This window comes from Oncorhynchus keta, chromosome 3 (assembly GCF_023373465.1).
Source record: "Oncorhynchus keta strain PuntledgeMale-10-30-2019 chromosome 3, Oket_V2, whole genome shotgun sequence".
NCBI lineage: Eukaryota > Metazoa > Chordata > Actinopteri > Salmoniformes > Salmonidae > Oncorhynchus > Oncorhynchus keta.
In genome coordinates this window covers 6,337,407-6,360,469 of record NC_068423.1, presented here as the reverse complement: position 1 = coordinate 6,360,469, position 23,063 = coordinate 6,337,407, and the positions used below count along the sequence as shown (strand labels likewise).

At 42.6% G+C, this 23,063-nt stretch overlaps 1 protein-coding gene across 1 annotated transcript; it reads left to right on the top strand.

The window, feature by feature from the left end:
- Positions 1 to 262: 262 nt before the first annotated feature.
- On the top strand, positions 263 to 22,510 carry LOC118365118 (protein FAM171A2). Its single transcript, XM_035747080.2, has 8 exons — positions 263 to 535; positions 2,688 to 2,915; positions 4,558 to 4,650; positions 6,036 to 6,194; positions 6,694 to 6,873; positions 7,819 to 7,932; positions 13,649 to 13,778; positions 15,584 to 22,510. Exons 1-8 carry the CDS (start codon positions 397 to 399, stop codon positions 17,061 to 17,063), a joined length of 2,523 nt encoding a protein of 840 aa, XP_035602973.1. The 5' UTR covers positions 263 to 396; the 3' UTR covers positions 17,064 to 22,510.
- Positions 22,511 to 23,063: the final 553 nt, after the last annotated feature.

Sequence of the window (23,063 nt, the reverse complement as noted above, 5' to 3'; positions counted from 1 at the left end):
GTCAGTGGTTGTACTTGATAAAGGTTTTCTTGAAAAGTAGGCTATGGATTTCAGCAAACAAAGACGTGTAAGGAAGTACCCACGTTTCTTTAATCAACAAGCACAAAATAGTAGCTAATCGGCCATTCATGTTGAAATTAACTTTAAGGATAATGAAAACATTACATTTCACTTATGAATCGGAACCATATTCGAGGATGTTTATCGCAGTTTAATTTCGATACCACTAGAGGGTAGTAAGAGTGAAACCTAGCGTCCACACCAGACAATAAAAGCAAGAGAGCTGACAGACCGCAGCTCAGGCTCAACCTCAGCATCCTTTAAGGTGTTGGGCAACCGAGAAATGACTGCGAATTAATTGTCAACAGCTCAGTAACCCGCCCGGGAGAAATATGGATGTATGGCCGCCGAATTTGGAATAGAGATGTAGTTTCAAGGATGTCACCCATCTACATCTCTCGTTTGTTCCTCTTTATTTTTATCTCCGCGGTCTGGGAGACGCGAGCCAAATCTCTTCCAGATCAAGGAGCACTTGGTAAGCTCACGCCATATGGGATGCTGCACAATGAGGGAGGATGGGAGTGGTTGCATTTTTTTTTAAATGGCTGTTGTTGACAAATTATTAACGAAATTGCAACCGTTGGTTTGGAAGGATTCTTTGCTAATGATACGAGTCACCGTTTTTCTTAAATTGTATTGTTTATCAATGTGTATGTTGCATCGAATGGATCTTCGGAGCATCCCAATCAAATGAAATAGCCAGTCATGCCGTGAAGCGGGTGTGTTTATAAAAATTGGTAAAATAATCTTTACCTTATCAGCTTTTTGAAGATATGTAAAATCAAATCAAAAACTCAATATAAGCGATCAAATTGTTACAACCTAATTCTCTCTGTCAGGCTATTTGAAGGGCTCATCATGATAAGGGAAAATGTGCCGCTGTAAAACATATAGCCAGCATAGTCGAGGAAAATAAATCACAGGCCTAGGTTTTCACATATTTCTCTTATTAGTTAGGTCCTAAATCGATGACCCTTTAGCGGCCATGCTAGCCAGGGGTCAATATAGTAATTCATTTAACAGTAACAATGTATCCCGGCCATTCGTGCATTCATAAACTGCTCATGTAGGCCTTGGCATAGAAAAATACAGGCCTATATAGTATGTAAAGCAGAGTCCCACTCCCAATAAAACAAATCTGCTGTATCTATTCTATTCAGCCCTTCATATTTCATATTGGTTCTGGAATATATTCATTGTATAAATACACCCCCAGCAATGATTTATTTTAGCCTGTGTCCTGAAACACACTAAATTCATTTGTTGAAACAGTAGGGCTCTGTAATGATGGCATGCATGGCAGAAGGAAACACCTATGCATGGGAATGCATGCATGTAGCCTGCTATTGGACCGTAACGCTAGAGCTATCAGAATTAAGAATGGCAACATATGTCAATTTAACAGTCGGCCTAGGTCTCATCCTGTAGGCCTACACCCATTCCAGTAGCATTTTTATTTGCCATCTTGAAATACACCTAGTGGAGACTCCTGTATCCACTGAAACCTCCACAGCATAACCCATATCCATGGCATTAGAGAAACAAGATGCGAAACTAAATGTTCTCAGAGGAAACGATCAGTAGGGGGTCCCAAAGTGTCTACTTGGGTGTGAAGCTACACAGCGTTGGATAGGTTTAGAAAGAAAGAATTGATCCATTTTATCTGTTGCTTCGTGTTTATTGTGTTGGCTTATTCAACTGAAGACCAAATACTGGACTTGGTCAACAACAATAACACCAGCAGCACACACGTTTACTTCTGCAAGTTAGCAGTCGCAAGTTTGGGACTATCACGGTTCTACCTGCATTTTTGTAAAAATTTTGTTTTTGGTTCTAGCCTAGTTCTGTGCAATGTACTCTACCTATCAGAGGTGGCTGGGGGGAGGAGCTATAGGAGGACGGGCTCATTGTAATGGCTGGAATGGAATTAATGGAACGCTATCAAACATATGGAAACCACGTTTTGCTCTCTTCCATTTATTCCATTCCAGCCATTACAACGAGCCCATCCTCCTATAGCTCCTCCCACCAGTCTCCACTGCTACCCATATAGAACTCTAAATACACCAATTCAGGTTGTTAAGTTCAAAAGAATACCATATACAAATGGCTGACACCATGTAAAACCAATGACGGTTTGGAACTTTTTAAGCCAATTTATCTCAGAATCAACTTTTTGCACATACATCCCAAGCTCTTGCAATTTAACTGTTATTTAACTAGGCAAGTCAGTTAAGAACAAATTCTTATTTAAAATGACGGCCTCTCTTGGCCAAACCCGGACGACGGCCAATTGTGCGCCGCCCTATGGGACTCCCAATCACGGCCGGATGTGATACAGCCTGGAGTCGAATCGGGGACTGTAGTGACATTTCTAACACTGAGATGCAGTGCCTTAGACCGCTGCGCCACTCGGGGGCACTATAGGATGACATAGAAGCTGAATTATGACAGCACCATTGTGCGTGTTTGAGATCGACTACAGTCAGGCTGCACAAAATCACTGGTCTAAAAATCATCCAGCATGCCAAATAACTACTAATTATGTGATCAAGATTATCAATTTCTGCACCTCGCCTTACTCACACTGATCCCCTCAAGCACTGATTGTTTTCATTCCTTTGCAGAGGTCCAGATCAGAGTTCAGGTGTTCGACAACAGTGACCTCTCACCTTTGGCCGGCGCCGCCATAGAGGTTCATGGGAACCGGTCTGTGTTAGCGTCCAGCCAGGCGGGCAGTGATGGCGTGCTTAGGGTGACCTTCCTGTACCACCCGGGGACCTGGGTCATCATTTCAGCGTCCAAACACGACTATGTCACCAACTCCGTCCCCTGGCACGCTAGCCGCATCCCTCGTAAGTGAAAATGTCTATTAGAAATTACTTTTCATTTCAGTTCACGAAAATGTGACGAGACGACAAGACTATTATGTGACTAAAATGGCTGTGACTAAAACTAAACAAACATTTTCCAGAGTTTTAGTTGAATGATAACATAAACTAATGAATAATGAAATGACTAAAATGTGACTAACACCAAAATTCATTTTAATACTAAAACTAAGACTGAAATATAACAAAACTGTTTGACATAGAAACACTGGATTTTAAGGCGGAGTTTTGAAACAATGTGGATTAATGATTAAATCTGGTCCCCTCACATACAATTATCTGTAAGGTCTCTCAGTGATTTTAAAACAGTTAGAGTTTAATGGCTGTGATAGGAGACGACTGAGGATTGATCAACAACATTTTACTGTAGTTATTACTTCACGATACTAACCTAAATGACAGAGTGAAAACAAGGAAGCCTGTATAGAATACAAATATTCCAAAACATGCATCCTGTTTGCAATAAGGCTTTAAAGTAAAACTACAAAAATATGGCAAAGAAATTAACTTTATATCCTGAATACAAAGCGTAATGTTTGGGGCAAATACAACACATCACTGAGCACTACTCTTCATATCTTCCAGCATGGTGGTGGTTGCATCATGTTATGGGTATGCTTGTCATCGGCAAGGACTAGGGAGTTTTTTAGGATAAAAAGAAATGGAATAGAGCTAAGCACAGGCAAAATTCTAGAAAACCTGATTCAGTCTGCTTTCCAAGAGACACTGGGGAAAAAAATCATCTTTCAGTAGGCCGTTGGGTGCCAAATATACACTGGAGTTGCTTACCAAGATGACATTGGTAAGTGACTTAGTTACAGTTTTGACTTAAATCGGCTTGAAAATCAATGGTATAACTGGAAAATGGCAGTCTAGCAAAGATCAACAACCAACTTGACAGAGCTTGAAGAATACAAATAATAATAATGTGCAAATATTATACTACCAAGGTGTGCAAAGCTCTTAGAGACTTACCCAGAAAGACTCACAGCTGTAATTGCTGCCAAATGTGATTCTAACATGTATTGACTCAGGGGTGTGAATACTTATGTATTTAATTTGCAATAAATTTGCAATATTGTCTAAAAACAAGTTTTCATTTTGTCATTATGGGTGAATTGTGTGTAGATAGGTGAGATCATTTAAAAAAATCAATTTTGAATTCAGGGTGTAACACAACAAAATGTGGAATACGTCAAGGGGTATGAATACTTTCTGAAGGCACTGTAATTGGTTTGTATGTGTGGGGCTTTAGCTGAGATTGTTCTTTACGGAGGCAAGTGTATTTGTCCAGGCCTCAATTGTTTCACTGTCGATAATTCTAATGTTATAACTTCTAATAGTAACTGTATCCACTGGTTAAATGTTTTTAGAATAGTCACACACAAAAAAAAAAAAAATTGGTTGGTCTGCCACATCCAGACCCACGCAGAAGTGATCCTATCCTTTTGTTTCTCTGTCTCTCAAAATAGGCTGAATTACAAATTGGGGCCCCTAGCCGCTTCTCCCTAGGCATTCCTGTAGATCTGAAATGCAGGAGTAGATGTAAGAAATTGGCTAGCTCGACGCAGTCGCTCATTAATATTGGTGTTTTTCTCTCTTGCAGTGTATGCATCGGTCAGCTTGTATCTCCTAGTCCAGAGGCCAGGCACCCTCATTCTCTATGATGATGTCATCCAGGTGCTGCATGGATCCCCAGGTAGGCTACAATAACGACCTCAGTGGTATTGACTAGTTGGTCTTTTTCAGTCTTTCTCCCTAGAACAACATCCAGACTAACTAGGATGATCAATTGAAATGAATAGAAGCCAAACTCTCTTAGGTGGGGGGGACCCATCCTGCCTATACATTTTACATTTGAGTCATTTAGCAGAGGCTCTTATTCAGAGCGACTTAAAGGAGCAACTAGGATTAAGTGCCTTGCTCAAGGGCATATTGACAGATTTTTCACCATGTCGGCTCAGGGATTCGAACCAGCAACCTTTCGGTTACTGTCCCAATGCTCTTAACTGCTAATGGTAAAGGGAAACACTGCTTCTTTGTCCTGATCTCTGCATTACCTTTTCCTCCTAAAGGGGCAGTCTTTATTCAAGACTATTACAGAAATTATGGAAGGAATGTGGTGTTTCAGGTTTGATGCACTATTTGAAATCTGATCAGAGTTCTGAGGCCAATAACACACATTTATTGTCCAGAATCCACCTCCTTCAAAGAGGGGAGTGAAGGTCCAATTTTCACCTGACTCCTCTCTGTTCTTGCACCCAACGGCCTCCAGAGGTTCTCACGTGACACTCTATTTCCTTCTGCTGTCTCCATAGCAACAACCACAGTGGAGTACTTGGCTGCTGTTTTGTACGAGTCCATTTCCCAAATTCATGACTGCATGTCTCATGTCTCAAACATACAGTACTATTGCCTTAAAGGGGCATCCTGCCGTAGATACAACAACAAAGCAGGCACCCCGCCACTGTTTTTGGTAAACAGCTTAGTGTTGGGGCTAGAGAAATATTACCTCTCAAATTCATAAACAGAGCTATGGGTGCAAGGACTGACCACCCATGACATCAAAATCATAGTTTTAACCATGTTTTGAGGCTATACAGTTTGTATTGAGTAGCATGTTTAAAAACAATAACATAAGCTTATATTCTGGGTTCTTATGGGGTACGACAGTTTAACTAAGCCCATTAGGCATTTATAAGTCGTATTCTTCAATAATCAATGGGTATATATATATGTACAGTGTATATCATTAATGTAAAAGTAAAACAAAAAAAATGTATGTAGCTACTGCAGATTGCCCCTTTCAGTGTTGATAGTGATGTAGTATTTTAACCTACATACTGTAGCTTTTATGTCAAAAAGTCACTGCCAGGCGAGTGCTGTTATGGTTGTACCAGGCTTTGTGTCATTTTTCATTAGGCACCAGACAAGAAAAGGGACTGAAACGGTGTGTGTGTGGGGAGGGACTACCAGGATTTGTCCAATATGAAACACCATTTTTTCTTTCTTTTTTTTCTGTTAAATGCCCTACTGAACATGACCCATATATCTCACGATTGGCATCTGTTACTTCCTTTATAGGTGCACGGAACCAGCCATTGGTCCAGCTCCAGAGAAAGTCCCTTCAGCTGCCAGCTGATTCCAACTACACAGCACTATCGGCTGTGCTGACTACTGCTAGAAGCCAGTATGAGATCGGGGGCTTCCCGTACCTCCTGGGCCTGGAAACCAACAGCACAGGTTGGCTTGGGAGAAAGAACATTTACATTTTAGTTATTTAACAGATGCTCGTATCCAGAGCGACGCACAATAAGTGCCTTCAATAAAGTAGGTAAGATAACTACATATCACGACGATCATTACAAAATCATGATTGGCCCAGCTTGTTTGGTGGTAGTTGATATCAAGGGCATAGTGTTAGGAATGCTTGTTGTTATAGGCTATGGGTGATCAACATATCTCTCTGTTCATCATATATGCATGGTCACTTTAACCATATCTACATGTACATACTACCTCAATCAGCCTGACTAACCGGTGTCTGTGTGTTGCCTCGCTACTTTATATAGCCTGTCTTTTTACTGTTTTATTTCTTTACTTACCTATTGTTCACCTAACACTTTTTTTGCATTATTGGTTAGAGTCTGTAAGTAAGCATTTCACTGTAAAGTCTACAGCTGTTGTATTTGGCGCACGTGACAAACTTTGATTTGATTTAACAATAACATGTACACTACAGGGGCAGAGACAGGATGGACAGACTTAACAGCACTGGCGGTGGTCAGCGTTCAGCTCTTTGACCACGATGGGACCGCCATCCAGGTGTCTGACCCGGTTCACGTCTCCGTACCGCTGCCCTCGGATACTCGCACCAGGATCGCCACCAGCATTCCCGCCTGGCTGTACCAGCCCAAGACGGGTATGTGAAAGCTACTGGGATCATATGTTCCATTTGAAATTCTCATATTCATCCATCAGTCTGTGTTATATCTATAGACACAAACATGATCAATAGGTAATCTGGGATAAAAATGACTCCTTAACCCATAAAGCTGCACTTTGTAGAAATCGCTCCGCCATTTCCTAGGTGCAAAAATTCTAGTAGTTTGCCTAATTTAAGTTATGTGACAAAACAAACATGTAAAGTGTAGATAACCATTGTACCAGCTAAAACGCTGTGAAATATATTATCCATAACCCAAATGATCGTACAGTATTTTTAGCTGTTTGAAGCTGGTGTAAAAAACAACGTAAACGACGGATAAAACAAACTTAAGAATGAGAAGCATAAAAATAGCGCCCATAGAACAGATCTACTGACTTGCTTTCAATGAGAATGACAGATCTATAACTCACATATCTATGTGAATTTGGTCAGGTCGCCCCAAAAATTACATATTGCAGCTTTAATCTATATTAAGCATATCCCTGGACTGCATTGAGCATGCTTTTTAGTTCATTAGAAATCATAAGGGGTCTGCACTTACAGCTTAATGAATGCTTCGGTAGTCCCTGGATTATTTAGTTTTAGAGACCAATTTCAGACTACCAGAATGACATATTATTTAACCTTTTTCTAACTAAGCAAGTCCGTTAAGAACAAATTCTTATTTACAATGACGGCCTACACCGGCCAAAGCCTAACCGGGATGACACTGGACCAAGTGTGCACCGCCCTATGGGACTCCCAAACACGGCCAGTTGTGATACAGCCTGGAGTCGAACCAGGTTGTCTGTAGTGACACTTCTAGCACTGAGATGCAGTGCCTTAGACTGCGGCGCCACTCGGGAGCATATGTCTGAAAGCTTTTAACTTGTTGCCTACTAAAACATTTATATGTTGGGTGTGTGGATTTTGTTGCAGGTCTGTGGGTCAGGAATGGAACTGGCTACATTAAAAAAGAGGGCACACAACTAATCTGGAACGTGGTCGTTCCTCAGTTGGGGTATTGGGTCGCAGCCTTCCCTTCATCTGCAGGTACTGTAACTGGCTAATCGCCTTGTACTACGTCTTGGACATTTAGTTAGGATCTTAATTTAAGCCAATTTGCTACAGCAGGAAAATAATCATGCAGTGGTTGATACATTTTTCGTTCGGGTAAATCAAGTCTGAAGTCGAAATGAAAGACTTTAGAAGCTTTTTAAACACTCAAATACACTACAGGTTTGCATTTCCTGCTATGCAGTAAAATTCACAGCAACAAAATAGTGATCAAATTAACATACTACATCTGTAACGGCATCATCTACAAACTAACCAATTTCATCATGTAATGCTCGTTGAACCCCGGTTGTTTTCTTTCCGCCACAGTGCTTTTGCACACTGCACCACAATATATCGCTCAGATATTTCCCTTTTAGCCCACAAATATACAGTACCAGTAACTAGTCCTCTACTGCACATATTTCTGATTTTCATAGAAAAAATGATTCAATCCTATTTTAGGCTTTCGAATGTATCCCCAAAAATGTTTTACTTCTTCCCCCTACACTCAAATCAAATGTATTTATAAAGCCCTTCTTACATCAGTTGATATCTCAAAGTGCTATACAGAAACCCAGCCTAAAACCCCAAACAGCAAGTGTAGAAGCACGGTGGCTAGGAAAAACTTCCTAGAAAGGCCAAACCTTGGAATAAACATAGAGAGGAACCAGGCTATGAGGGGTTGCCAGTCCTGTTCTGGATGTGTCGGGTGGCGATTATAACAGAACATGGCCAAGATGTTTAAATGTTCATAAATTACCAGCATGGTCAAATAATAATAATCACAGTAGTTGTCGAGGGTGCAACAAGTCAGCAGGAGTAAATGTCAGTTGGCTTTTCATAGCCGATCATTAAGAGTATCTCTACCGCTCCTGCTGTCTCTAGAGAGTTGAAAACAGCAGGTCTGGGACAGGTAGCACGTCCGGTGAACAGGTCAGGGTTCCATAGCCGCAGGCAGAACAGTTGAAACTGGAGCAGCAGAACGGCCAGGTGAACTGGGGACAGCAAGGAGTCATCATGCCAGATAGTCCCGAGGCATGGTCCTAGGGCTCAGGTCCTCTGAGAGAGAGAAAGAGAGAATTAGAGAGAGCATACTTAAATTCACACAGGACACCGGATAAGACACGAGAAGTACTCCAAATATAACAGACTGACCCTAACCCCCCGACACACAAACTACTGCAGCATAAATACTGGAGGCTGAGACAGGAGGGGTCAGGAGACACTGTGGCCCTATCCGATGATACCCCCGGACAGGACCAAACAGGCAGGATATAACCCCAGCCACTTTGCCAAAGCACAGCCCCCACACCACTAAAGGGATATCTTCAACCACCAACTTACCATCCTGAGACAAGGCCAAGTATAGCCCACAAATATTTTTTTTTTTGCCTCACGGCAAAGCTTTGCCATAGGGGTACTGACACTCAAAGGAAAATCTGATATTTTCAGACCATTTATTTTAAATAAAATATAGTAGAAACAAGCACTCTTTTCATAAGAACATTTGTTCAGGACATATTTGTATTGTGCATTAAGCACAATTGTCTCTCCCCTTTTCCCTCCCCCTTGTCCCTCCCCACTGTCTCTCTCTCCATATGTCCCACCTGAATCTCTTTATCTATCTCTGTCTCCCCTCCTACCTCGTCTGTGTCTCTATCTCTTTGCCCTCTCCTGTCACTTTGCCCTCTCCTGTCTATGTCTCTCTGTCATCTCCCTGTCCACTGCTGTCCCTGTCTTTCTGTAACCTGTCTGTCTATATGTCTTAGCTGTCTCTGTCCTCTCCTGTCTGTCCTCTCTCGTTTCTCTATGTCATCTCCTGTCTCTGTGTCTGTCTGTCTCTTTTATTCTTGGTTTGGAATAGTTATTTCTTCCAGGAATAATTATTGTATACAAGTTGGGCATAAACTAGTATTTCACTGCCTCTCAAACCTGTTCTCACTATCAGGGTATTATCCTTACTGCTCGATTTGGCTCCTTTCACCCATAGAATGTCCCTGTGTCCATTGCCTGTGAATGTCAGTGCAGGTCGAACAGTCTTGAGTATCTCCTCTCGTGGGAGCCTGTATTTTTGAGCGTTTGCCCCATCATTGTGAGTCTGCAATGGGCTCAGGTTGTTGCAAATATGCACATTTATATAAACCAACCGACTGTGCGGCCGGTGCGGTGGTTATGTTGGAGAGCAGCAATCCGCTGAATAGCAGCCATGCTGTATTATTGTTGCTCTGCTGACCTCTGACAATGTCTTGGCGTTTATAGTGTTCCAGGTGTTTCCAATTTGTACTGGATAAGATTCAGCTTTCGATAAAACAAAGCTTGACAAAATGTTAGAAATGCGTTCCTATACATCCTAAACGTCGTATGACCATTCCCATTCACACGAAATAATTATAAAAAGTTTTAGAATGATTTCTTGTGAGGGAAGGCGGAAAACAACCCTGACGGTGCACTTTGGCTGCTCTATGAGTGGTCTGGATCACTCATAGATGTGAAAAGTTTTTTAAGAGCAACCTAACTAACGAAGGCTCTGGGAAACACCTCGGCTACTGAAGATAACATCATAAAGTGGTTCTAACGATGATTTTCAGGCTAGGAAGGCTCTGGGAAACGAGGCCCAGTACCATATCCCGTTTGGAAATGTTTTGCTCCAAAAATATGACATCCCATGTAGCACATAAACACTATTTGGACTTCGTTAATCACTTGAAGTACTGTGAAGGTGATATTCTCCTACATCAATGCTCTGCCATGCTAAACAACATGTACAGTATGTACCATTCTTCCTGTATAGTGGTGCACTTTCTCCGTTGAACATCTTTGGTGGAATGACACAGGTGTTATGTCCCTTCCCCAATCCCACAAGAAGATGAGCCATGCTACAGTATACAGATCAGACCTGAGTTCAAATACTATTTGTTGTATTTCAAATACTTTCACATACATTTCAAAGTAAGTGTTTGTTTCTTTGTAAATACAAGTGGTTGAATATCGGAATGTATTTTGAATTACACTTGGAAAGTATTGGCATGTATTTGAGACGAGTGTATTTTCAAGTACAAATATTGAAATACTCCATGCATTTGAACCCAGGTCTGATGCTGATGCTCAGTCCCCAGCTGTATCATTCCAGAAGGTTCCTCCCCTTGTCTTCATTCACACTCCTTCACAGATGTCACAGGACTGGGGGGAAAAAACATAACATTACATCCTGCATGTCCAAACATGTCCACTGTACACGTTTCTAACCCCCACACAGAGACGATATGATCTGCGGAGTTCAAGGCAATACTCCCATTTCAAAGAAGCCGCACCAGACACCAGACATCTTTCTTGGCAAGAGCTCTCAAACTATATGCAAATGATCTCTCTATCACTAAAGACATTCATATGCATGTTTATTGATTTAAATGGTATGCCAATTTGTTGTTTATGACTAATGATTTATTGATGACGCACTGTCCATGTCGTTAGGTTGATCATATGTTTTACTTCTGTTTTATATTGTATGACATCACATGCATGTATGTTGCTGCATATGTACCAAGATGTTCAAAGAACCCTAAACATAAACAAACCACACATGACATATCGAAGTTACAGGGAGAGAGACAACTGCTTGTCTGAATTAAATATACAGTGCATTTGCAAAGCATTCAGACTTTGTTACGTTACAGCCTTCAAAAATGGATTTAAAAAAAAATCCTCATCAATCTACAAAAAATTCTAAACAGAAATACCTTATTTACACAAGTTTTCAGACCCTTTGCTATGAGACTCGAAATTGAGCTCAGGTGCATTCTGTTTCCATTGATCATACTGGAATTGTTTCTACAACTTCAGTTGATTGGTCATGATTTGGAAAGGCACACATCTGTCAATATGAGGTCCCACAGTTGACAGTGCATGTCAGAGCAACAACCAAGCCATGAGGTCGAAGGAATTGTCCGTAGAGCACAGAGACAGGATTGTGTCAAGTCACTGATCTGGGGAAGGATACAAAAGTTTGGAACGACCAAGACTCTTCGTAGAGCTGGCCCCCTGGCCAAACTGAGGAATCGGGGGTGAGGGGACTTGGTCAGGGAGGTGACCAAGAACCCTATGATCACTGACAGAGCTCCAGAGTTCCTCTGGGGAGATGGGAGAACCTTCCAGAAGGACAACCATCTCTCCAGCACTCCACCAATCAGGTCTTCATGACAAAGTGGCCAGACAGAAGCCACTCCTCATTTAAAATGCAGCCCTCTTGGAGTTTGCCAAAAGGCACCTAAAGGACTCTCAGACCATGAGAAACAAGATTCTCTGGTCTGATGAAACCAAGATTGAACTCTGGTCTGAATGCTAAGCATCACGGCTGGAGGAAACCTGGCACCATCCCTACGGTGAACCATGGTGGTGGCAGCATTATGCTGTGGGGTTGTGTTTCAGCTGCAGGGACTGGGAGACTAGTCAGGATCGAGGGAAAGATGAACGGAGCAAAGTACAGAGAGATTCTTGATGAAAACCTGCTCCAGAGCGCTCAGGACCTCAGACTAGGCCGGAGGTTCACCTTCCAACAGAACAACCACCCTAAGCACACAGCCAAGACAATGCAGGAGTAGTTTTGGGACAGGTCTCTGAATGTCCTTGAGTGACCCAGCATGTCCTTGAGTGGCCCAGCCAGAGCCCGGACTTGAACCCAATCGAACATCTCTGGAGAGACCTGAAAATAGCTGAGCGCCGAAGCTACCCATCCAACCTGACAGAGCTTGAAAGGATCTGCAGAGAAGAATGAGAGAAACTCCCCAAATACAGGTGTACCAAGAAGACTCGAGTCTGTAGGTACTTCAACAAAGTACTGAGATAAGGGTCTGAATACTTACACTACCGTTCAAAAGTTTGGGTTCACTTAGAAATGTCCTTGTTTTTGAAAGAAAAGCACATCTTTTGTCCATTAAAATGATCAGAAATACAGTGTAGACATTGTTAATGTTGTAAATGACTATTGAGCTGGAAATGGCAGATTTTTTCAAATTGAATATCTACATAGGCGTACAGATGCCCATTATCAGCAACCATCCCTCCTGTGTTCCAATGGCACATTGTGTCAACAAATCCAAGTTTATCATTTTAAAAGGCTATTTGATCATTAGAAAACCCTTTTGCAATTATGTTAGCACAGCTGAAAACTGATTAAAGTAGAAATAAAACTGGCCTTCATTAGACTAGTTGAGTGTCTGGAGCATCATCATTTGTGGGTTTGATTACAGGCTCAAAATGAAAAAACGATTTAATCAATGTATAAGGCTGTAACGTTACAGAGGGTGAAAAAAGTTAAGGGGTCTGAATATATTCCCGAATGCACTGTAATCCCTTTAGTTGTAAGTAGGCTTCTGCTTCAATCATGGTTCAAATACATGATGTAAAATACTATAATATTACTGGTGTGCTTGATTTAGCTTGGAATTGGCACTTTTGGGACTACTCCACTGTTTCCATTGTACCAGGCAAAGTAAATCAAGCACCGTTCCAGTATTTTAAAGTATTTGACCCAGGTCTGCTCCGCTTTTTCTTCCACTCAGGTGTAATCCTGGGTTTCAGGTGCCCTTGATTTAGCATGGAGTTTGCACTTTTGGAACTACTCTATTGGTTACATTTTATCAGGCAAACTAAATCAAGCGCAGCTCCAGTATCTGACCCAGGCCTGCTCCTATGGGCTTTGTCTTTCATGCAGGCGTGGGTCTGGGCGGTCACTCGGGCCTGAGAGACATCACCACCTACCACACCCTGTTCCTGCTCTCCATCCTGGGTTCACTGGCCCTGCTGGTGCTCATCCTGCTCTGTGTGCTGCTCTACTACTGCAGGTGTGGAGCACGTAGACATACAGTGGGGCAAAAACGTATTTAGTCAGCCACCAATTGTGCAAGTTCTCCCACTTAAAAAGATGAGAGAGGCCTTTAATTTCCATCATAGGTACACTTCAACTATGACAGACAAAATGAGAAAAAAAATCCAGAAAATCACAGTGTAGGATTTTTTATGAAATTATTTGCAAAATATGGTGGAAAATAAGTATTTGGTCAATAACAAAAGTTTCTCAATACTTTGTTATATACCCTTTGTTGGTCAAACGTTTTCTGTAAGTCTTCACAAGGTTTTCACACACTGTTGCTGGTATTTTGGCCCATTCCTCCATGCAGATCTCCTCTAGAGCAGTGTTGTTTTGGGGCTGTTGCTGGGCAACACAGACTTTCAACTCCCTCCAAAGATTTCCTATGGGGTTGAGATCTGGAGACTGGCTCGGCCACTCCAGGACCTTGAAATGCTTCTTACGAAGCCACTCCTTCGTTGTCCGGGCGGTGTGTTTGGGATCATTGTCATGCTGAAAGACCCAGCCACTTTCATCTTCAATGCCCTTGCTGATGGAAGGAGGTTTTCACTCAAAATCTCACGATACATGGCCCCATTCATTCTTTCCTTTACACGGATCAGTCGTCCTGGTCCCTTTGCAGAAAAAACGCCACAAACCATGATGTTTCCACCCCCATGCTTCACAGTAGGTATGGTGTTCTTTGGATGCAACTCAGCATTCTTTGTCCTCCAAACACAGAGAGTTGAGTTTTTATCAAAAAGTTATATTTTGGTTTCATCTGACCATATGACATTCTCCCAATCTTCTTCTGGATCACCCAAATGCTCTCTAGCAAACTTCAGACGGGCCTGGACATGTACTGGCTTAAGCAGGGGGACACGTCTGGCACTGCAGGATTTGAGTCCCTGGCGGCGTAGTGTGTTACTGATGGTAGGCTTTGTTACTGTGGTCCCAGCTCTCTGCAGGTCATTCACTAGGTCCCCCCGTGTGGTTCTGGGATTTTTGCTCACCGTTCTTGTGATCATTTTGACCCCACGGGGTGAGATCTTGCGTGGAGCCCCAGATCGAGGAAGATTATCAGTGGTCTTGTATGTCTTCCATTTCCTAATAAATGCTCCCACAGTTGATTTCTTCAAACCAAGCTGCTTACCTATTGCAGATTCAGTCTTCCCAGCCTGGTGCAGGTCTACAATTTTGTTTCTGGTGTCCTTTGACAGCTCTTTGGTCTTGGCCATAGTGGAGTTTGGAGTGTGACTGTTTGAGGTTGTGGACAGGTGTCTTTTATACTGATAACAAGTTCAAACAGGTGCCATTAATACAGCTAACGAGTGGAGGACAGAGGAGCCTCTTAAAGAAGAAGTTACAGGTCTGTGAGAGCCAGACATCTTGCTTGTTTGTAGGTGACCAAATACTTATTTTCCACCATAATTTGCTAATAAATTCATTACAAATCCTACAATGTGATTTTCTGTATTTAAAAAAAATATTTTGTCTGTCATAGTTGAAGTGTACCTATGATGAAAATTACAGGCCTCTCGTCTTTTTAAGTGGGAGAACTTGCACAATTGGTGGCTGACAAAATACTGTTTTGCCCCACTGTAGGTCTCACTTCTAATGGGCTTCTACATTATGAACATGTGTTAGGAACAAACAACAAAATAATACATTTTTTGATTTGTTTTGTCTGGGGTTTCCATGTTTTTGTCCAAGTTTTTTGTTTATTTTTGTCTGGGGTTTTGTTTGTTTTGTCAGAGTTTTTTAGTTTTATCTGACTTTTTTGTTTTGTTCTTTTTCCAGACGGAAATGTCTAAAACCACGGCGACAACAGGGAAAGCCACACACTGCTCTGAACAGCTCCAAGCGCGACCAGGGCACCTCCACTTCCCGCCTCAATCTCATCTGTGGCGGCCATGTTGAATCCGGTCCATCCAATGATGCCAACAAATCTGACCCATCCCCCTCACGAGACTACCAGAGCTCGCGGGAGGAGTTCGCCAAGCACGTCCCCGCCCACAAGCTGCGGCATTCGAAGGCGAAAGGAGCCTCGGGACCTCAGAGGGGCGAGAGCTTCCCTATGAAGGTGACCCGCGCCACAGACACCAACAATCTCGACAACCCCCTGCTACTGCAAGAAGACTACTCACGGAACTACAGCCCCATCATGGAGGACGACAAGGACTCGGACTACCACATACGCTGCCACACCGCCAACGACAATCGCGGCTACACCTCAGACGGGGGCTCCCCACCTCGTTTCCTGTCGGACAAGTCAGACAAGCCTCCCGAGTACTCTGCGGCCGCCGCCGACCACCTGGCCCGCCCGACATCGCTCAACACGCAACCGGGCCAGATCATCTTCTGCCACTCCATGGACCAGATGAAGGAAAACATGTACCGAAGCATGGTGCCCACCTTGGTCATACCGGCCCATTACATGCGTATGTCCTCAGACTTCTCCGGGAAAGAGCAGCAGCAGGATAAGGAAGGGGGGATGCAGATGGGTGCCGGTCAGTCACACCATCCCCAGCAACAGAGCCAGCACCAGCAGCACCAGCAGCAGGGCGGCTCCCAAGGGGATGACTCGGAGGGTCAAAACTGGAACTCGGACCCATCCCAAGGCCCTGTGCGGATCCCTGTGCTCTTTAACGACTCCACCATGGCACAGATGAATGGCGAGCTGCAGGGGCTGACTGAGAAGAAGCTCCTGGAGCTGGGCATTAAGCAGCACCCACGCGCCTGGTTCATCTCAATGGACGGCCGCGCCAACCACGTGCGCCATTCTTACATCGACGTGAGCAACGACCTCAGCAGCGGCGGAATTGGCGGGGGAGGCGGTGGCCCCAGCTGCAGCACAATCCGAGAAGCCAACCTCGAAGGACCCATGGACGGCACCCAAGACCGCAAGGCTGCGGCAATCCGTAAGGGTAAGGACGAACGGTGGGGAACTGGTGGACGGAAGGGTGGTGGCAGTAAGGGCATGTCCAAGCTGGCATACCAGGAGCACAGCGAGCCCAGCAGCAGCGAGGGCCGCCCAGTGTCGCCCGAGGAGAATTCCCTTACCCCGCTGCTGGACGAGGGGCCCTCGTCGCGGGGCTCCACCGTCCCCCGGAGAGGCCGCAGCCGCATGAACAGCGCACGCAGTAGCAATAGCGAGAACCGTCGCGACTCCATGACTAGCCCAGAGGACGACCCGGACAGCAAGGATGAGAACAAGAAGAGCCCGTGGCAGAAGATCGAAGACCGGCCTCTCATGGTGTTTCCCCCTAAAAAGTTGTAGGCTAACATCTCAGGCTCCAGTCATATGGAACATAAGAGTTGGTCCAGTAGTCAGGGCAGTTATACAGCCATTTTGAGACACCTAGAGAAACAATAAAAGGAAGGTGGAGGAGTAGCATTTGACCGAAAGAAGATCCTAGAAAAGCACAAGCCTGCTTGATAATCCGTCAAATGGTACTATTTTATTGACAGCCTCTTTATATGGTTTTTGTGTTTCACATTTATTCGATCACGCCCCTAATTCTCATCATTCTTCTCCATGTCTTTACAAATCCATTTTTGAAATCCCTCTCAGTAAATTCAACTCTGAGCCACTGATTTTGGAAATAACCATCTTAATGAAGAAAACCCAAATGGCTATATTTGGAGAGAACTAACCTACAGTATCTTGTTGCGACTGAAATAATTTGCCCAGTATTGTGAATGGACTTCCACATGAGAAAGACAAGTTACTTCAAGGACAGGACTACCCTCTTCTCTCCTGGACTTGTGTACTACACATTTATGAAGACCAGGGTTAATTCCATTTCAGTTCAGTCAATTCAGGAAGCAAACCGAAATGTGTCATTTATGTTTGCGCCAGGAATTGGCTGAATTAAAATGGTACCAAAACTCTTATATAGGCCCACCTTGAGATTTAGTGGTTGTAATTCTGTCACTTTGGTCAGCCTGCTTCCTGGACCATAAGGAGATACTGTTTCTCTGTGAAGACATTAGCACACATTATCCCAAAGCATAAATGTGTGGAGATTATGTGGTTTCTTTCTTTATGGTTTTCTATTTGGAGGATTTTTATGGAATGATAGTTAGTGTAAAAGTTGATCTCCATTTGTCGTGTGTACAATTATGTACTTTTAATGTGAAATGTGCATTACTCCTTCAGGGAAATGTATTTGCAATTCTTTATGTGTTGTAATGATTTATTATAATATTGTAAGCCACTTATCTGAGGTGGGATCTCCTACAATTTTGCACAGATTTTCCATCCTGCTACATGCCACCGGCCATTTTATATTCCAGGGGTTTTATTTAGATTTTTTTTCTGTTTTTGTGTTTGGAATACCACGGTTGCTATGGGAGATCATGCTGTCTCAATGCATATGATGTAAGCATTTGTAGGCTAATTTCGAAACTGTAGAATAACTGCATTACCTATAATGCTCTACTCAACCATCAAAAAAAAAACTTCTCCGTCCATTGGACAACCCCTCTCTTAAAATCACCACCGACCTCTGTGACAGTTTTCTGGCCTTCAGGCTATCTACCAACAGCTGCAGTAGTCTCACCCTTCATCTGCCCCCCCACCAGGACTACCTGACTCACAACCTGTGAACAGACGTAATGTCCTCCCTTGTCAATGAAACCACCATTACTGAACTCTTTTCTAAATCCAAAACCAAAGCTCTTTTGACCCCATGCCCACTCTCTTAGTTAAGGCATGCCTCCCTGTTCTCTGCCCCCTGGTGGTCAAGATTGTAAATGCATCCCTTACATTTGGCATTGTTCTTACTCCTTTGAAAACAGTGTCTATAACTCCCATACTGGAGAAACAGGGCCTGGACTCTGAGATCCTCATCAAGTACGGGCCTATTTCAAACCTACCCTTCCTCGCCAAGCTGCTTGAGTGGGTCGTAGCGACACAAATCCAACAACACATGGCCTCTCATGATCTTTTCAAACCCCTCCAGTCGGGCTTCTGGGCTATGCATAGCACTGAAACTTCCTTGATAAAGGTAGTTAACGATCTCATCTGTGCTGCTGATTCTGGGATCATCTCCATCCTCATCCTCCTGGACCTGTTTGCAGAATTTGACACGGTCTGTCATCGGATTTTAACTGACTGCATGGAGATGCTTCTTGTAGTTTCCGCAACACTCCTTGCCTGGTTCCACTCTTATCTATCTAATAGACAACAGTTTGGCTCCCTTGGCAACTGGAGGTCTGCCCCAGACCCTGTATCACAAGGTGTCCCACAAGTCTGTGTTAGGTCCATTACTGTTTAGTATTTACATGCTACCCCTTGGTCAGATCCTCCGTCAATTTGGATTTCACTGTTATGCAGACGACACACATCTACATCCACACAAAATCCAACTCCGCTATGCCACCCTCTGTGGTTGACTGTCTAAAAACTTGGATGAGCAATAACTTTTAAAAACTAAACGACGACAAAACAGAGATCATGCTGATGGGCCCCAACTCCGTCATCATGAAACTGGGTCAATTCAACATGACAATCAGCGGCTGCACCATCCTCTCCAACTCCACAGTCAGGATACACAGTGTTACATTTGAACCCCACATCCCTAACATCACCAAGTCAGCCTTTATCCACCTCAAAAACATCTCATGACTTAGACCCTCTCTCACTGACATCACAACCCTCATCCATGCCTTTGTTTTATCATGCTGGCCTACTGCAACGCCATTCTCTACGGACTCCCCAACAAAACACTGGGCAAACTTCAAAATTCAGCTGCACGGGTACTCCCACACACCAGATCTTGGGACCACATCACCTCCCACCCTCATCAACCTCCACTGGCTCCCAGTTCAATACAGGATCATATTGCTCATGCTCACCTACAAAGCATTCAATGGACTGGCGTCAACATACCTTACTGACGTCCTGCACCCCTACACTCCCACCGGTTCACAGCGCTCCTCTGACACTGGCCTCCTCACCATCCCACGCACCAGGCCCCGCTCCATGGGAGACTGGGTTTTTAGCTGTGCAGCTCCTCAAGTCTGGATCTCCCTCCCTCTCCATGTCAGAACCGGACAATCCATACACATATTCAAGTTCACACTAAATAGACACCTCTTCACACAGGCTTACCCGGATTATCGGCGGCTTTAGCTTTTATCTTCTGTCTAGTTCACTTCCCTGGTTAATCTGTCATCGTGTTTCGTGTTCTCCATGGTTAGTCTGTCCTTACGTTTAGTGTACTTTTATATACTTAATTATTTTATGATGTGATTTTAATGCTTTTTATCCTGCTGATTCTCGTGTGTATGTAAAGTGACTTTGGGTGTTGTGAAAAGTGCTTAAAATAACATTTATTTTTGTTATTATTATAATGCCCATTGACTGAACATTCCAAATGACTGTGGCAATTATGCATCACAATGCTACCATGGCAATTATGCGTCACAATATGAATTATATTTAAATTGTGTAGGGCAGGCCAGTAACTTTTGCAACCAAATCATTGTATTGTACCCCAAAAAATAGGAGAGGGGAATTCCACTTTCACATATATTTTCTAGTTTTTATTTAGACAGATTCAATTGCAAGGGCATACAGAGGTAACGAGGGGAAAAGTTGGAAGGGTCAACTCGGGGATTGAACCCGGGTCTCTGGCGGGGAGTCGCATATAATATGTCACACAAAGAGTGACATTTTTTCGTGAGCAATTGGCAGTGAGCAAAATAACCATAACATTTTAAATAAACGGGAAGTTGCACATAGCTTAATAGCAGCATGAATTTCTGCTTTGTAGGTGGGGTTAGTGAGTGAACAATTATGTGACGGTTGCAGTCCAAAAATATAGAATTGCATTGAATCAAATTAATCAGATCTATTGATTTACCGCCTGTAGGGCGGCGGTGCCACTGGTGTATTGTATATAGCTAAAGGTGACGATAACAATTTGAAATGTCGGTCATGATGCACAACCTTTCCTTTACTTCCAGGGTCTTCATTCATTTGTGTAGTAGTGATACACTTTGCCCAAATTTGAGACATTTCTGCTTTTCTCCTGTGCCATTTGGTTATTTGCTTGCTGTAAATAATATTTAGCTTTGAGAGTCTACCTTTTGGTTGAAGGTTGCATGTATGAAATAAGCAGAGGGCACCAAAAAAAGGCCATGCAAAATCTGTACCACTTTTCTCCTGTAAGTGCCTTTTACATAGGGTTAAGTGACTGGCATGGAGGGCCTTTTCAAAATGCAGTCCAAGAAGGTTTTACATCACCTAAGCTAATCTTGTCAAATGGACAGACACAAAAATGGAAGCACACTGCATTTAGTTAAGAACACACATATCTTCCCCGGGGGAGAGCATGCATGCCAAAATTGATCAATGACTCATTTTGTGTTCAATATTTCCTTGTGTTCATAGTTTCTTGTGTCTATCATTTCTCAACAAACGTGGTAGACTAAGTGGTTGCTATTTACTGTACAAGTTTGAAAAGTGACAAATTCAGAGAACTATATAAGATTGTGTGTGTATATGTACTGTATGTGCATGTAATATGTAGAGTAGAGTGTTTTTAATGGAAAGTCTTTTTTGATAATATCCAGAATGTTGCTGGCACACATGAAGTATATCAAATTCTGTTGCCAAATGTACACACATTTTAGATGAATTTCGCTCTACTCTTAAAATTCACTTCCGGTCTTAAATGTTTACAAGTACAACATACTGGCCAATATGCTCTCACTGTAGATTGCATCACAATTGCCTATGACACTTAACAACTGTGAATCATATTTCTTACAGATGTAAATGAAGAAATGCATAGCTACAGTACAACACAGTCACAAAGAGTTGGTGCAGTAGATCTGTAAATGGATGTAATACCATTGAGAGAGATTGTAAAAATAGACAAAAAGTTATTAAAAATGCAACAATGCGAGGGTAAAACATTATGTTGCAGTACATTTTTTTTCTCTCTGTTATAAATGGGGAGGACTTTGTTCCGTTTATATTGACAGTAGACTTTTATGAATTTCTTGTTTTTGCTATTTTCAAAGTTGTTCAGAATAATGTTGACTTAAATGTATAGTATGGCTACCCTGACTCTGGATGAACAATTGTATAGCCCGATTCTAATGGATTCCCAGGTCTATTCTTGCCAAATTATGTCATTTTTTTTCGTACAAGCTGTCTATAACCTTTTCCAATGCAGTAAGACAATGTGATGTCGTGTTTGGTTGGTTACAAGAGGCAAAATAAATGTTCAGAATCTCCCTACCTACTACTAGGCCGGATATGACAGCATCTTGATATTAGTGCAATTGTGGATTTGTTGATACCAGACCTTGAATTGAGCAAAATTACAAAAATAGATGCGTTCAAGTTTTTCCCAAAGTATTTTTAAAAGTTTTGTGATATCACAATATTACAAAATCAAAAAACAAACGTACCTGTACACAAGTCTGAGTAATGTCCTGCAAATCTTACTTGTGGTTGTGAATTCAATAAATGTATGTTGGGGTCACCTAATTTCCATCCAATACCCTGATTGCACAAAAACACATTATTGTCACTATTGTGTATAAAGAGCAGCTGTATATTAAAAACATCTTTGGGAGTGGAAGAGGACACAACACGTTGTACATTATTCTGTGTAAGAAAAAAAAAACAGTCAGTTTGTAAACTGTAAATCGATTCTGTACATGAGATAAGATAGAAATAAACTTGTTTGCGCTGTCTAACAATTACATTGGTGATGTGATTTTGTGTACCTTTTATCTCTGTTTGTTCTCATCCGTTCACTTTTGTCCTTAGCTGCTACTTCCTCTTACAGTGGTGATGCCTTTAGCGGGTCATTTCTGTAGTTGTAGCTCTCTCTCTCTCTCTCTCTCTCTCTCTCTCTCTCTCTCTCTCTCTCTCTCTCTCTCTCTCTCTCTCTCTCTCTCTCTCTCTCTCTCTCTCTCGCACAATGTGACATTACAAAAGAGTAATAATTGGAGGAGATGAAATGATAATAGCTTTAGAAAATACACATTCTTTGTAACGGTTTTAGTTGGTGGAAGAAGGAGAAGGTGTAGTGTGCTGCCAACCTACCACTGTCTATGCCCTCTACTAGTAGGATTGGTAGCTTTTCTTAATCAGCGATGTTTTTGAAATGTTTTATTATAATTTCAAATTTGTGGAAGTAAGATTCTTAAATTGTTGTGTATTTTGTGCCTTTTATTGGGAAGTGCAGCTCTGTCTCTGTTTCTTCGTGGTACAGTGATCACACAGCTTTTCTACTTTTGGCAGCCAGCTTTT